The sequence below is a fragment of the Colius striatus genome, chromosome W (assembly GCF_028858725.1).
Source record: "Colius striatus isolate bColStr4 chromosome W, bColStr4.1.hap1, whole genome shotgun sequence".
Taxonomy (NCBI): Eukaryota; Metazoa; Chordata; class Aves; order Coliiformes; family Coliidae; genus Colius; species Colius striatus.
The window spans coordinates 7704138-7721136 of NC_084789.1; the positions used below are offsets into that span (position 1 = coordinate 7704138).

General features: G+C 39.3%; 1 protein-coding gene across 3 annotated transcripts in view; it reads right to left on the reverse strand.

The window, feature by feature from the left end:
- Positions 1 to 2014: 2014 nt before the first annotated feature.
- The window catches only part of LOC133628493 (transcription factor RFX3-like), a 153037-nt gene continuing 138052 nt past the window's right edge, over positions 2015 to 16999 (reverse strand). For all 3 annotated transcript variants that reach the window (XM_062016725.1, XM_062016724.1, XM_062016726.1), the window contains 6 exons: positions 10148 to 10245; positions 9689 to 9838; positions 7595 to 7803; positions 5736 to 5889; positions 2845 to 2887; positions 2015 to 2367 (listed from right to left, as the gene is read on the reverse strand). In XM_062016725.1, the coding sequence (XP_061872709.1) occupies positions 2129 to 2367; positions 2845 to 2887; positions 5736 to 5889; positions 7595 to 7803; positions 9689 to 9838; positions 10148 to 10245 (893 nt within the window). In that variant the 3' untranslated portion in view covers positions 2015 to 2128. The remainder of the gene's footprint in view (positions 2368 to 2844; positions 2888 to 5735; positions 5890 to 7594; positions 7804 to 9688; positions 9839 to 10147; positions 10246 to 16999) is intronic.

Sequence of the window (16999 nt, forward strand, 5' to 3'; positions counted from 1 at the left end):
ACCTCATTTTCACTTTTTGCAGAGACATAAAACACCTCCTGACATCAGCAGGAATTGTGCCTACATAGAATGGAGCAGGATGGGTTGATCTCCAAATTTTGCTAAGCAATTTACAAATAAGTTTGTACCCCCAAAAATGTTAGGACATCTTGGTGGTTCTGTAACCGTTCTTGGAGCATATGAAAGCTCTAGCAACAAATTTCTTTGCTAAAAATACACTGATAATTTCACATGCTTTTCACCCATTATGTATATATAACTGTAAAAAGAAAAATTAATATATGGTCATACTTCACAAGAGACCTCCTAAATTTTTTATACCATCTTTTCTATAAAATTGACATTTTTATTTTCTTCTTCACTTTTTTTGCTTTTATTAATTTATTTTCTTTATTTTAACTTAGTAAATCCATGTGTCTGTTTTGAAAATAATGAAAAAGCTTAATCAGAAACAAATCAGAAATATTTAATGTTAATTAATATAGACTGTATAAGCTATCACTATAAGATGTATTCATTAAAACATAGTATCAGATGCTGCATCACCTACCTGCTAATTTTTTTAGTCTGACTTCTTAAAATTAAAATCTGACAAGGGTTTAAAAATATATAACCATGCTTATTTCTAGGGTCCACTTACTTTGTTAACAGCATTTGAAGTTGGTATTAAAGCTAGTTTTGCTTTTTAAGGTCCCAAGGAAATTTTATTTGTAATAAAGTGAAATTCAACTAGAAACAAGGAAAAAAAGGGTTTTATCGGTTTTAAGAGGTATAGTAAAATCACTTAATAAAATCCCTTTTACTTATTTGAAGACTATTTAACTTGCCCTTAATACTTAGGAAATTTGAAAGTGACAGGCATGACTAGTTGAATAATTTTTAAGAGTTATTAACAATAACAAAAAATACTAAATGTTAGCTTCAGTTCTGTTTAAGGCACCATGTAATAGCCGAGGTACAATGATCCCTGATGCACATTCTTAAATGGCAATGGTCCATCTAGCCACCTATTCAAATTCAATGCAATTGGGAATAAGTACATTAGGTGTGCCAGTTACACTACCTTATTACATTTTTGTGAAAATTTAAATTCACTTTAATAATCATGAAATATATTTTGAAAAGAAAATTTTGCAGATTGCTATGTTCCTTACATTCTATGTTAACATTTATGAAAGTAGCAGATTGAACATTTTCCAGTAGGAAAAGACCTGGAATAGAAGAAAGTCATCCAAAAGAAATGTTTTCCTGTTTGTCCAGTTTTAAGCATGTACACTTAAAAAAAATAAAAATCAAGTCACTTCTTTTCTGGTTCAATTTCTATCAACTACAGTACCACTGAACAATTAAAAGCATCTGTGCAGTGGTCACAAATATCAAATCAGTAGTCTCCAAAACCAGAAGAACTGTCATGCAAATAAAATCTAAAGCTGTTGATTTTAAACGAAGCTTGTAATTGTTTACATGGTGATCAGAAAATTAGGTATGCCTAATTGCCACATTGTTACAATTGCTCATTTTGCATTTGTACATGCAGTGAAAACACTTCTTCCTTACAGAAAGCAAGATGTAGTTCTTCCCAATCCTCCAACATTATGATAAAAATACCCCCTAAATGCTCACAATTTCATCAAAATAATGTCTTCTAGTTCTGTTCAGTGAAAAGCACATTCTATAACAAATTTGATGCATCTGCTGTCAAATGAATACCCCTCCAGTATGTCAAAGAACGTATTTTAATATTTCACAGAAGTGCATCTAATTAAAAACTTATATATATGAAATAATTATTACAAATAACTAACATTAAAATATTTTAAACTATGAAAAAAATAAGTTATTTTAATTTTAAGAGGACAAAAGCATTAACATTAAAAGCTTGGCAAAAAATCTTCCTTGACACTTGAAACTAGGAAGACTCATAACATCAAGTAACCAATGTAAAATGATTTTGTTTATATTTTTTTAAACATCTGACAAAATCCATACACCTATTTCATTTCACAACTCCAACAAAAGGTAATGTTCATCACAGCTAAAACATGTAAGTCAACTTTGAGACCTATTCTCTCCCACCCACATGCTGAGTCCAGCATCAACAGGCTTAATGGGGAGGGACACTTCAATATTAGACTGGAGTATATGTTTTTCCAATACCACTACATTGTCTGATAGCTTGACTATTTGTAACAATGTGCTCATTATGAAGTGGATTCAGGAGGTCCTGTTCTACTCTGTCAAGCACCGGCTGCTGCATGCAGCCCACCTGAAATGCCTGGTTTAGTTCTGTTTTCTCCCTCTTGGCTTGTGGCTCTCCATTTCCATCCAACTCTTCTTCGATTTCGCTTTCAACTTCGCTACCCTCATCTGCACAAAAAAAAAAAAAAACAACATACAAAAAACAACACAGAAAAAAAAAGCACAAAGAGAAAAAAATCTAAATACAAGGGATTTTATTTTGCAAATAATGTGAAATATGAAAACACGGGGAGGTGTAGCAACCTGACAAAGTAGAAACTGAAAGCTCAACATTTTATTAAGAAAAGTCAATACTATCCATCTCTGACTCACCAGGATATACAGCTAATTTCTGTGTGAAATGTTGAAAATTTCTTGTGTAACTAATAAACATTTAAAAAACATTATCCCAATAAGAATCTAGAGTATTCTATCCATTATGATATACTATATATAATGTGTAGCATATTGTACCCATATCATAGTAATATACACATAATTTATGATATAGCTTTAGATTCCGGTTTAATATACTTTCAAAAAAAAAGAATTTGTTTTGCTCCAAGAAACACATTATTTCTACATTTGAGACATTTGACTGCTTACCTTTATCCATATTTCCAGGGGATATAGCATTTAAATCACCAAACTGCAAAATAAACAATAACAAGTATGGACAAGGTCCTATACAAACATGACCTTAGATTATCTTTGATGAAGCCAGTAATACGCTCCAATGGCTTGTGGCTAGTATGATAGTGCATGCATGTGGCTGCAGTCATGTCCATAGTAAACCTGTTCATTTTCCACTCCATCATATTCACGTTCATATTAAGGAAACTAACACTAAGACAAAAAATCCTCATCAATTGAAACAATGGAATACAAGCTTACGTATACATTTTGGTAACGTCAATATTTTTGTTGCTTTGAGCAAGATATTTCTTATGTGGAATGCTGGAAAATATGACTGATGTCCATTTTTAAACTGCAATATTTTAACCAAAAGGTCCTTTAAAAGTTCCCCTGATGAGTGAATCTCAAATGAGTACAATATTTAGATAAATATATTTCTAGCTATACCGAATTCAGTTATTTTCAGAAATACAGAAAAATAAAACTTCAGTGAACACTAAACCAACATCATCTGGAGTACTGTGTCCAGTTCTGGGCTCCTCAACTCAAGAGGGACAGAGAACTTCTGGAGAAAGTCCAGCACAGGATCACCAAGATGATCAGGGGACTGGAACATCTTTCATACGAGGAAAGACTGTGGGAACTGGGGCTGTTTAGTCTAGATATGAGGAGACTGAGGGGGGATCTTATTAATATTTATATCTAAATGGTGGGTGTCAGGAGGTTGGGGCATCCCTTTTTTCTATTGTATCTAGCAACAGGACAAGGGGTAATGTGATGACACTGGAACACAAAAAGTTCCAGTTAAATATAAGAAAAAAATTATTTTACTGTGAGGGTGACAGAGCACTGGAACAGGCTGCCCAGAGAGGTTGTGGAGTCTCCTTCCTTGGAGGTCATCAAGACCCGCCTGGACACATTCCTGTGCGACCTGATCTAGGTGGATCTGCTTCTGCAGGGGGGCTGGACTAGACGATCTCTAAAGGTCCCTTCCAACTCCTACCATTCTATGATTCTATGATCATCAACAGCAGCAACCCTATCCTTCCAGGAATAAGAAAGAAAATAGGAAGAACTGCAATGAGAAAGCTCATGGATGAAGATAAGGACAGGGAGATCACTTACCCGTTACTGTTGTGGGCAAACCAGACTCAGCTTGGGAAATTTAATTTATTGCCAAGAAAAATAAATATTTAATTACTGAATTGAGTAGTGGGAAGCAAGAGAAGGAAAGAACAGGAAAACCTCTTTCTTTCCCCTTTCCCAGGCTCAATTTCACTCCAAGCACCTCTCTTCTCACTGTGTTATTGTCACAAGTTACACTCAGTCCCTTCAGTGAAGCAATGGGAAATGCAGGGGAGCTTCCTTCACACACTTTTCTTCTGATCCAGCATGGATTCTCCACAGGATGCAGGGGATATCTGCTCCACTATGGAGCATCTCCTACTGTTCTGACCTAAACATATCAAAGTCTGCCCTACAAGAATCAAAGGCAGCAGTTCTGCTGATCCCTCTCCCTGCTTCTCAGAGGATCACAAACTCAATAATTTCATGATCACTATGCCCAAGATGGCCTCCAACCATCACAACTCCCACAAAACTTTCTCTGTTCACAAACACCAAGTCCAGCAAGGCATCTTACATCATTGACTCTCTCACCAGCTGCATACTCCAGGAACCTCCTGGACTGTTTCCTCTCTGCTGTGATGGGCAACAAAGCTCGTGAAGGGTCTAGAAAACAAGTCTTATGTGTGGCTGAGGGAGCTGGGGTTGTTTACTCTGGAGGAGGCTGAGGGAAGACACGATTGCTCTCTAAAGCTACCTGAAAGGAGGTTGTAGCGAGATGGGGGTCAGTCTCTTCTCTCAAGTGATGGGACAAGAGGAAATGGGTTTAAGTTGCACCGGGGAGGTTTAGATTGGATATTAGGAAGAACTTTTTCACTGACAGGGTTCTTAAGCATTGGAATGGTCTGCCCAGGGAGGTGGTGGAGTCACCATCCCTGGAGACATTCAAAAGACGCATAGATGAGGTGCTGAGGGACATGGTTTAGTGGTGGGCTTGGCAGTGTTAGGTTACTGATTGAACTTAAGGTCTTTTCCATCCCAAATAATTCTATGACCTGATATTCCCTCTGCTCTTTCTCACCATTGTATTCCCTCCTTTTGTGCTTATCTGCTGCCCTTTCTTAAGTTTTCACAGAGGCATTCAAAACTTTGCTGATTGACTCAACTGTGGTGGGTCCATTGCCAAGCCAACTAGAACTGGCTATGTCCAGCACAGGGCAGTCCCTTACCTCTTCTCACAGAGGCCACCCCACAGCCCCCACTCTGCAGCCCCCTCCAAGCCTTGCACATACAACCAATACATATGAACAGTATCATTGAAGCAAAACTAATTTCTGCACATAAGCCACTCTTCTGAAGTCATAGGGACTGCTCATTTGTGTAAATATTTGTATTGAAATTTTAAGTATATATTTAAATAGATCCCTGAAAGCAAGTTTTGTGTTATTCCATTCCTTTACTATTTTCATATAAACTATGTAGTTTTCCAGAACTCAAAAAAGTAGATTTCTAACTAATAGGTTGATGTCCCTTTTTTTTTTCTTAGAGCAAACTCATTTGCAGAGAATCAATGTTAGAAGATGCTGTTCTAATGGTACTCTGAAAAACAATCAGCCAAGGAAACTTGGATTAAGGTAAATAACCCAAATTTGAAGATGCCAATATATTTGCAACTCAGTCTGCAACAGTTATATTACAAAATATCCCATAGTTCCACCTAAACTTAAAAAAATTGTAGATGCATATCCAAATTAATCACTAAATTCACCAATCCATTGTCTTGCATATTATCTTACCTCTCCCATAATGGCGATAGGTGTCTCTCCTGTTGCCTGAGCAACACGATGTTCTACTAAGTAAAACATGTACTCATCATAAAGCAAGCGGATCAGATGAAAAGAGCCAAAGCTAGCAGCACTGCGTAAGGTTAAATCTCGAATCACCATTGAGCTATTTAAATATAGGGGATAAAAGGAAATAAATATCACAATTCTTTAATAATTTATTCATATGGAATATGCACTTCAAAAGCAATATTTTTAAAAAGTAATGCTATCCACAAACAGTTGATTTATGGTATCTTCAGAAAGAAATGTCTAGGAAAGACAATTATTTGCCTCGTACCTTTTTCAAAAAGTATAGTAAAAGATCATGTTACATAATTAGAAGCTAAATTTTGAAAAAGAGAAGAAGAGTTTTGTTTTGGTATATGCACAATTAGCAATACATGAGTGCATGTAAAAACTTTAAAACCTTAGTGGAAGGAAGTTCTTTGTTAAAATTTTAAATAATAAAATTGTATTAAGATTATTTCTTTTGAAACAGAGTAAACCTTCAAAATATTGCATGCTATGCTGACATTCCAAGTATAAAGGCTTTAATTGGTCTGATTTTTAAACCTGTAAAATTTAAGTAAATTTGTGTATACCTTATAAAAAACAGACTTTGAGGATTAAAACATCCATTTGATACTCTCAGAAAGGAGATGCTACAATGTACCATTTAAAAAAAAACCCTAGCTTTATTACGATAACTGATTCCATGTCATCTACTGCTATATATTTGTCCTGATGGGGTTTTTAAACATGTAAAAATATTTTGTTTTCCCTACATAATAAAAATAAAAGTCATAGTATTTTAATAAGTAATATTAAGAACATTGGCTTTAAAATTGTATTACTATTCAGTCCAAAATGTTTCATAATATGTTTCCAAATAGGGATAAAAATCTAACCTCATTACATTTGCCCAAGGCCTTTAAAATAATATACAAAACCATTTAATCTACTACTGAGTTGCATATAGCCCTATGTTTAATATTAATAACACTAATCTTTCGGGAGAAGGGAGGCGCTTCATTTCTTGGGAACTATTGTCTGAGTTTTGAGGGACCTGGCTGATGTGGTTGCAGCCCAGTGCATGGCCACCAAGATGATCAGGGGACTGGAACATCTTCCTTAAGAGGAAAGGCTGCAGGAACTGGGGCTATTTAGTCTAGAGAAGAGGAGACTGAGGGGGGATATCATTAATATTCATAAGTATATAAATGGTGGATGTCAGGAGGTTGGGGCATCACTTTTCTCTGTTGTATCTAGTGACAGGTCAAGGGGTAATGGCATGAAGCTGGAACACAAATCATAGAATGGTAGGAGTTGGAAGGGACCTTTAGAGATCATCTAGTCCAACCCCCCTGCAGAAACAGATTCAGCTAGATCAGGTCGCATAGGAACATGTCCAGGCGGGTCTTGATGACCTCCAAGGAAGGGAGACTCCACAACCCCTCTGGACAGCCTGTTCCAGTGCTCCATCACCCTCACCGTAAAATAGTTTTTTCTTATATTTAAGTGGAACTTTTTGTGTTCCAGCTTCATCCCATTACCCCTTGTCCTGATGGAGCACTGGAACAGGCTGCCCAGGGAGATTGTGGAGTCTCCTTCCTTGAAGGTCTTCAAGACCTGCCTGGACATGTTCCTATGCGACCTGATCTAGCTGAATCTGTTTCTGCAGGGGGGTTGGACTAGATGATCTCTAAAGGTCCCTTCCAACCCCTACCATTCTATGATTCTATGATAATAATTTTGTCAACATTATTACAGTATACAGTTCAGCAAATAATAAGACAGCTGAAGTAATTTAGAAGACTATTAAGAACTACCTGTAGAAAGACCATTTTAAAAGAAACTGCCGTGCTGCTTTAGGAAAGCTGGGTCTTCCTTCATATGGCTTCAATGCTTGCATCATGACATTATCAAGCCAAGCAGCCCACTGCTCCAGAGTGCTCTGCTGCTGAAGAGCCATCTTGAAATCTGTTTCTAGTCTTTGAATCATATTGTCATCACACTGACACACCCAGGAAGCCTGTTCCTGTTACAACACATGGCAAACATGAAAGTAAAACACAAAAAGTAAGTTATTCTTAAAAATTGAACAATGAAATGAAAAATATTAAATACACTTATTAGACAAACTAATGAGCATTTTTATTTTCATGTCTCTTTCAATTTTGTTAGAAGAAAATAAGAGTAAGGAGCTAAAAGTATAAAAAGGGGCATAAAATAAAGCACACACACACACAAATACAATGGGAAAGCTACAAATACATTGCAATGTCCCATATTAATTTTCAAGAAAGAATTCTCAAATTCCCTTATTAATAATATTTCTAGTAAAAAAATTCAGGATTTGTAAGGCTCAGGACTACAGGAACAAGGAGTGGAAAGGGCAGTCAAATGGAAGTTGAGAGTAAAAAATAAAGAGGAAACCAAGAAACCAAAGCATCATGGTTCCTGTTGTTTGAAGGAGTTAGACCAAATACAGTTTCCATTACATTTTTTATTCACCTCACTTTATTTATAGGCAAAAAAGGATTGTTGTGGTTATCCATAGTCTGAAATATATTACTTTTTGCTTAATAAGTAATATAGATACCGCAAAATTGGATGAACACAATCCATGTACAATAATGAGAAATTCACAATATTATTATGGAACATGATTATATTACATTAAGTTTAAATAAGACCAATAGGAACTGTGATTCTGTGTCTTAGAGAAAAACAACATTAATTTCATGTAGGCCATATTCTTAAACTCTAGCTAGCACATACCAAATTAACATCTCAACATTCATAGATCTTATATCTTACCACAGAACAATATTTAATATACCATATATTTGGTCACATACTAAATCTTAGGTAGTTTACACACCATTGTGCAATATAACTATATCTGTATTCAAAGCTCTTTGCAACAAGCAAAAGGAATTTAACTGTTGCTAGTGAACTTCTGAAGATAAAATGTGTTAAAATGTTTGTTCATGAAAGAAGACAAATGTATGAAGAAATGCAAGAAGACTATGAGTAATCTGGGCCATGTCAGTTAGTTGTGTAACACGAGAAAAAAAATGTTTCTTCTGAGGAGAAGAAAGAGGTAAAAGGAAAACCTTTCTCTAAATCTAATGTAAAATAATACAATGATGTTTTACAGAAAACTGGAAACTAGTTCTAACAAGTTACTTAGGAGAGGTTGAAAATGTAAACATAAACAATTAAAGTATACTAATGATATTGTCTTTGAAATATAAATAAAAGTAATGAAACAATCTATAATATATATAGTACTGTATGATCAATATTTTTTTTATGGAAGATCAGAAGCTATGCTACTATCCAAGATTTCATCTTCGGGCATTTTTCATGCTGTACATTCAAAGAACACATTTACTCTACACTTTAATCTTCATTAAATAAAAAAGAGCAGAATGCATGGGTTTAAACATAAGAAGCTTTCAGAGAAAAAGGAAACAGATAATGATTCTAAAGATTTTTTTGTCCTTATGCCTAAAGAGTTAGCTGGAATCACTGCATATATAAAAAATCAGCAAAATACTCCCACATTGCTATCTTAATCATAGAATCATAGAATCATAGAATGGTAGGGGTTAGAAGGGACCTTTAGAGATCATCTAGTCCAACCCCCCTGCAGAAGCAGGTCCACCTAGATCAGGTTGCATAAGTATGTGTCCAGGCGAATCTTGAAGACCTCCAAGGAAGGAGACTCCACAACCTTCCTGGGCAGCCTGTTCCATTGCTCTGTCACCTTCACAGAGAAATAGATTTTTCTTACATTTAAATGGAATTTTTTGTGTTTAAACATAAGAAAAAATGGAATAATAAGAACTAAGAATAATTTTTTTTTTAATGAAGGGACATATATTTTTTTAAAGGTTTCTTTAAGCTGCGGGTACCTGCACATTGGCAAAATCAACACGGTTGAGATCACTGAGCATCTGGTTGATCTGAGAAGTGTTCTGAAGCACAGCTCGAGCTGCCTGAGCCAGATGATTAAGAGATGTGTATCTTCTCAAAGTCTGGGCAAAGGCACTTACAGCAGCAACCTATGAAGAAATCAATTACTCAATACATAGTATTATCAACAGGTCTTCTATTTAATATATTTTAATTTCATAATTGTATTGATTTATGAGTCCTCAGATATTGCAGTTCACATAAAATGGAACAAATACATTTTTCCTATTAATTTTTTTAGCAAAGCAAATTTGTTTCCAATCCCATGTTTAATATTTGAAGTACAAGCTAGATATAATATTTAGCATAAAAGTTGATATGCTACTACTTTTCAATCTTAATTGACATCTAGTGTACAATTGCATAAAGAGAAGAAAACTGCAGTAAACTTAATTTACCTTGGTTTGTATCATTCTCTGTGGAATATTGTTCATGGCACTGGAAAGCCAACCTTCAAGGCTTTTTGCAAAATTACGAATGGCTTGGGTCAAGGCACCTAAATATTAAAGAACAAAAATAAAATGAAAAAGATTGCAAGGTGCCATCTTAAATAGTGAGGATGAAACATTTTGCATCCTCAGTATTTAAATATTCCACGCTGAGACCTGTTGCATTTATACGCTCAGAGACTTATCCATTTTAGGTTCAGACCCCCCCACTACAAGAAAGATCTTGATAAACTAGAGCAAGTCCAGTAAAGAACCACTGACATCTGGTGTCATCTGCAAACTTGCCAAAAGCACACTCAGACCCATCATCCAGATCACTAATGAAGATCTTAAATAGCATTAGTTCCAATACTAATCCCTGAAAGACCACACAAGCTACCAGTCCACAGGTGGACTTCATACCAGAGATCCCAAAACCTTGAGTTCAGCAGTCTAGGTGTTTTTCTACTCACCTTATCGTTCACTTATCCAGCTCACATCTCATCAATTTGGGCATAAAGAAATTGTGGGAGACTAGACCTTTCTTCAGTTAAGCTATACAACATCCATTACCTCCACTTGTCCACAGTGCCAGGCGCCTCATCATAGAACACAATGAGTTTGATCAGGCACTATGTGCCCTTAGTAAATCCCTCTTGGCTGCTCCAATCACCTCATAGAAGTCATCCCTGCACCCTCCAACTCTACCAAAACATTGTATTGGCCACTCTTCCCAGCTTGGTGTCATCAGCCAACTCTGCTCCATCATCTAGAGCACTAATGAAGATGTTGAACAGTATTGGACCTGGTATTGACCACTGGACTCCAACTAGACTTTGTGCCGCTATGACCATGGGACCGTCTTTGAGGATGGAGGCCTGCTAGGGAGAGACAGAATCCACATGATCAAGTGGCAGCTTTGCCAACAGGCTGGCCAACCTGGTAAAGAGAACTTTACACTGGGAATGATGGGGAAGGGATGACCAACAGTTGAGTGAGGAAGCCATAGACTGGATGGGCAAGCAAAGGATGTGGGGTAAACAGGAGAGACCTCATAGTCAACAAAACCAGATTGAAAGTGGGCCATTTCAAGCATATGCACGTAACTAAGGAAGTGTCAGGACATCAGCATTATTTAGGGAAATTGGTATGACTGGGTGTCTCTCTGAAGTGAAGCGTCTGCACGCCTATGCATGCAACATGGTAAAAGATAGGAGCAACTAGACATCTGCAGTGGGTTGTGTGGCCAGGTTTTGGTAGCTGGGGGGACTACAGGAGTGGATTCTTTAAAAAAAGCTGCTAGAAGCTTCCCCTGTATCTGATAGGGCCAATACTAGTCAGCTCTGAGATGGACTTGCCGCTGACCAAGGCTGAGCAATGTAAGTAATGCCTCTGTGAATAATGTATTTGAGAAGGGGAAGAAGTTGCTGTGCAGATGCTAAACTGCAACAGAAGAAGGGAGTGAGACTATGAGAACATCATCTCCGCAGACACCAAGGTCAGTGGAGAAGGAGGGGGAGGAGGTGCCCAGGCACCAGAGGAGAGATCCTCCTGCAATCTGTGGTGAAGATCATGGTGAGGCAGGCTGTTCGCCTGCAGCACATAGGGGCTCATGGTGGAGCAGAGATCCACCTGCAGACTGGGGAGGACTCCACGCCTGAGCAGGTGGATGGCTGAGGGAGGCCGTGACACTCGTGGGAAGGCCAAGCTGGAGCATGCTCCTGGCAGGACCTGAGAACACGTGGAGAGAGTAGCCCATGCTGGAGCAGGTTTGCTGGCAAGACTTGTGACCTCGTGGGGGACCCACGCTGAAGCAGTTTGTTCCTGAAGGACTGTTTCCCCATGGATGAGACCCAGACTAGGACAGTTTGTGAAGAGCTGTAGCCTGTGGGAAGGACCCATGTTGGAGAAGTTCTTGGAGGACTATCTCCAGTGGGAGGGACCCCACACTGTAGCAGTGGGAAGTGTGAGGAGTCCGCTCCCTGAGAGGAAGCAGCAGCAGAGACTATCTGTGATGAACTGACCATAACTCCCATTCCCTGTCCCCCTGTACTGCTAGGGGGGGAGGAGGTAGAAAGGTGTTTTAAGATTCAGTTTTTATTTTTCATTTCCCTACTCTTGTTTTGATTGATTGTTAATCTAGAACTTAAGCTGGCCACTATTGTAAAAGATAATAAGAAAAGTTTCTATATATATATCAGCAACAAAAGGAGGGCTAAAGGGAATCTTCACCCTCTAATGGTTGAAGGGGGAAACGGTGACCAAGGATAAGGAAAATGCTGAGGTACTTAATGCCTTCCTTGCCTCAGTCTTCAATAGTAAAACCATCTGTTCTCTGGGCACCCAGCCTCCTGAGCTGGAAGACAGGGACGGGAGATAGAATGAAGTCCAAGGGGAAATGGTGTGTGACGTGCTGCTCCATCTTGACTTACACAAGTCCATGGGGCCAGTTGCGATCCACCTAAGGGTGCTGAGGGAGCTGACAGAAGTGCTCGCTGAGCCACTCTCCATCAACTACCAGCAGTCCTGGCTCACCGGGGAGGCCCCAGCGGACTGGAGGATGGCAAATTTGACACCCATCTACAAGAAGGGCCAGAAGGAGGATCCTGGGAACTACAGGCCTGTCAGCCCGACCTCGGTGCCAGGGAAGGTTATGGAACAGATCATCTTGAGTGCCATCGTGAGGCACATACAGGACAACTAAGGGTTCATGCCCAGTCAACGTGGCTTTATGAAGGGCAGGCCCTGTTTGACCAATCTGATCTCCTATGACAAGATGGCTCGCTTAGTGGATGAGGGAAAGGCTGTGGATATGGTCTTCCTGGACTTTAGTAAAGCCTTTGACACAGTCTCCCACAGCAACCTCCTGGAGAAACTGACTGCCTGTGGCTTGGATGGATGTACTCTGAGATGTGTGTAAAACCGGCTGGATGGCTGGACCCAGAGAGTGGTGGTGAATGGAGTTAGGTCCAGTTGGAGGATGGTCACTAGTGGTGTTCCCCAGGGCTCAGTGTTGGGGCCTGTTTTGTTTAACATCTTTATCAATGATGTGGATGAGGGGATTGAGTGCACCCTTAGTAAATTTGCTGATGACACCAAGCTGGCGAGTGCGTAGACCTGCTTGAGGGTAGAAAGGCTCTTCAGAGGGACCTGGACAGGCTGGAGCAATGGGTCGAGGCCAATTGCATGAGGTTCAACAAGGCCAAGTGCCGGGTCCTGCACTTGGGCCACAACAACCCCATGTAACACTATAGGCTTGGGGCAGAGTGGCTGGAAAGCTGCCCGGAGGAAAAGGACCTGGAGATGTTAATCGACAGCCAGCTGAATATGAGCCAGCAGCGTGCTTCATTGGCCAAGAAGGCCAATGGCATCCTGGCTTGTGTCAGTAATAGTGGGACCAGCAGGACCAAGGAAGTGATTGTCCCCTTGTACTCAGTGCTGGTGAGGCCACAACTCGAATATTGTGTTCAGTTCTGGGCCACAAGAAGGACATTGAGGTGCTGGAGCGTGTCCAGAGACAGGTAACAAAGCTGGTGAAGGGTCTGGAGAACAAGTCTTATTAGGAGTGGCTGAGGGCGCTGGGAAAGTTTAGCCTGGAGAAGAGGAGGCTGAGAGGAGATATGATCACTCTCTATAGCTACCTGAAAGGGGGTTGTAGCGAGATGGGGGTTGATCTCTTCTCTCCAGTAATGAATGATAGGACAAGAGGAAATGGGTTAAAGTTGTGCCAGGGGAGGTTTAGATTGGACATTAGGAAGAACTTTTTCACCAAGAATTTTACGAAGCATTGGGACGGGCTGCACCTCCTCCCTTCTTAACTGACTTTGGTGTCTGCATAGTTGTTTCTCTCACATATTCTCATTCCTCTCTCCAAGCTGCTGTTGTACAGCAGTTTTTACCCTTTCACACATAATCCCAGAATGGTAGGGGTTGGAAGGGACCTTTAGAGATCATCTAGCCCACCCCGACTGCCAAAGCAGGTCCACCTAGATCAGGTTGCAAAGGAATGTGTCCAGGCAGGTTTAGAAAACCTCCAGAGAAGGAGACTCCACAGCCTCCCTGGGCAGTCTGTTCCAGTGCTCCGTCACCCTCACAGTAAAATAGTTTTTTCTTATGTTTAAATGGAACTTTTTGTGTTCCAGCTTCATGCCATTACCCCTTGTCCTGTCACTAGATACAACAGAGAAAAGTGATGTCCCAACCTCCTGACATCCACCTTTTAGATATTTGTAAATATTAATGAGATTCCCCCGCACTCTCCTCTTATCTAGACTAAACAGCCCCAGTTCCCACAGCCTTTCCTCATAAGAAAGATACTTCAGTCCCCTGATCATCCTGGTGGCCTTGCACTGGACTCTCTCCCTAAGTTCCCTGTCCCTTTTTCTTAAATATTTTATCACAGAGGTGCTACCAATGTCTCTGATTGGCTCAGACTTTGGACAGCAGTGGGTCCATCTTGGAGCAGGCTGAAATTAGTTCTTTCCAACATGGGGACAGCTTCTGGTGTCTTCTCATAGAAGCCATCCCTGCACCCTCCACCTCTACCAAGACCTTGCCACATAAAGCCAGTACAGGTCTTCTTCAGGCAGCTGGTATAAGCCTCATGTTCACAGACTCTGGCTTTCATGACAGACTCGAACAACCCGAATATCTGGTAGTTGGACAACAAAGCAGGGCACAAAACCCCGTGAGGACAGTTAAGTAGTGCAACTGGTTGCCCAGAGTCGTTTGTGTAGTTTCTGTCCTCAGATGTTTTCAAGACCCGACTAGTTAAAGCCCTAAGCAAACTGGTCTCAATTCAGCATTGATCATGCTTTCAGCAGGAGATTGGACTAGAGACCCTTCACCTAAAACCCTTTCAAGAAATTTATCATTAGCAGTGAAAATTAGTTTTTGGCATTCCTACAGGTACATCAGTAATTGAAACAATTGTTTCCCATCCCCTGAAAAATTCCATTATGAATTTTCTGCCTTCAAGTTTTGCCTAAGTGCTTTTGATTTTAAAGAGCAAAATCCTTCAGGAAATGGCAATTATTGCAATACTGCAGTTTACTCAATAAGCTCGAAGTACCCCAAACCATTGCCAACATGTTGTTTATTTTAGTTCTGAAGAACGAAATGCTGTTTGCAATGTTCAAAGACAGTATCAATAAGCAATATATAAGAATGTGGGTAACAGAAGGCTCTTACTGCTGTGAAATCTTGGTGGTGGAGAAGAAATGCTGCAACAGTGCTGAAGAAGAAAAAACTAGAAAAGAGAAATCATCTTTAAGTGATTTTTTTTTCCCGCTACATCTAAGAAGAAACAATCCAAGTAAAGACTGGATTTTGTTTATGAGGCAAAACATCGTGTTTGGTAGAGTAAGAATTAATGGTTAATGGAAGTCACCTAATATGAGAAATTCCCTTTTTCAACTTGGGTAATTGATGAATCCTGTAATTAAGAACTTCTACTAGCAAAGTTAGCCAATTTTCTTAAAAAGAAACAATTTTTTTCACAGCATTATTTTCTTCAAATTTGTAGTGATAACCAGTTTATGTAACTGCCCCCAAATGTGAATGCTCATTTGAAATTTCATTTGGATGTATAGAACTTCTGTATTGGATCTATGGAACAGTCTTGCCTTGTCTTGCCTTGCCTTGCTTTGCCTCGTGCAAAACAAATGGCCTAAGTTCATTCTAATAGTTTGTAAAGTGTTACTAAACACACATTAAATGATGTAGCAAAAAAGTTACGGGGAGAACATTTATTTTTGGATAAGCATTCAAAAAGCTTGAGTTCTCATCTGAAATCTTTCTCCTACACAAATCTCACAAATAACAAGATTTTGCAGTCTTTCTGGTACTTGTAATTGCTGAAACTGAGAAATAGAATGTGAAAAATACGCTGAACATAACTTCTCAGCCTGGAATAGGAACTCTCAAACAAGTTTGTTACTGTATGTCCTGTCACCTGTGAAGAGAGAAAAAGGCCATTCTCGGGGGAAAGGATATGTTGCCAGTAATACACAGTGGCTCTGGTCTTTTTCTAAAATCATTAGATAATAATCAACTTTACTCCTGACTCAAGTATAGAGTGTTTGACTTTTTTTTTTTTTGAGTGGCAAGGTGGACTCGACCTTAAAGGTCTTTTCCAATTGTTATGATTCTATGATTAATAAATCAAACCAGTTCTCCCCAAGTTGATTCTGTTTTGCCCGTGACACTAATTTCTGAGTTGTCTCCCTGTCCTTATCTTGAGTCGCGAGCCCTTTTTTATATTTCTCTTTCCCTTGTCCAGTTTAGGAGAGGGGGTAATAGAATGACTTGGTGGGCACCTGGCACCTAGCCAGGGTTAAACCACCACAGATCATTTGCAGGGCTATAATCTCATAGAGATATTGTGGGAGGGCTCATACAGCTGGAGTGCTGCAATGGATGGATACAGAATCTTTAGGGAAAACAAGAGGAGCTGGAATGCATGGAGCTTTGCCTAGGGATGGATGATAAGCCAGTTGAGAGCTTAAGGGTCCAGGTTAGATGACACTCAGAACATCATCCATATTGGTATATCTGATACAGACTGCTTGATCAGGAAGAAGTAGATTAAGTTTTGTGGTGAGTGGACTTCAGCTGGCTGTCAGATGCCCACCAAGCTGCTCTATCGCTCCCTCTTCTCAACAGGATGGGAGAGAAAAATGCAGTGAAAAGCCTTGTGGGTCGAGATCAGGACAGAGAGATCATTCAGTGACTACTGTCACAGGCAAAACAGACTTGACGAAGATTAATTTAATTTATTGTCAATAAAACAGAGTGGGATAATGAGGAATAAGAACACATCTA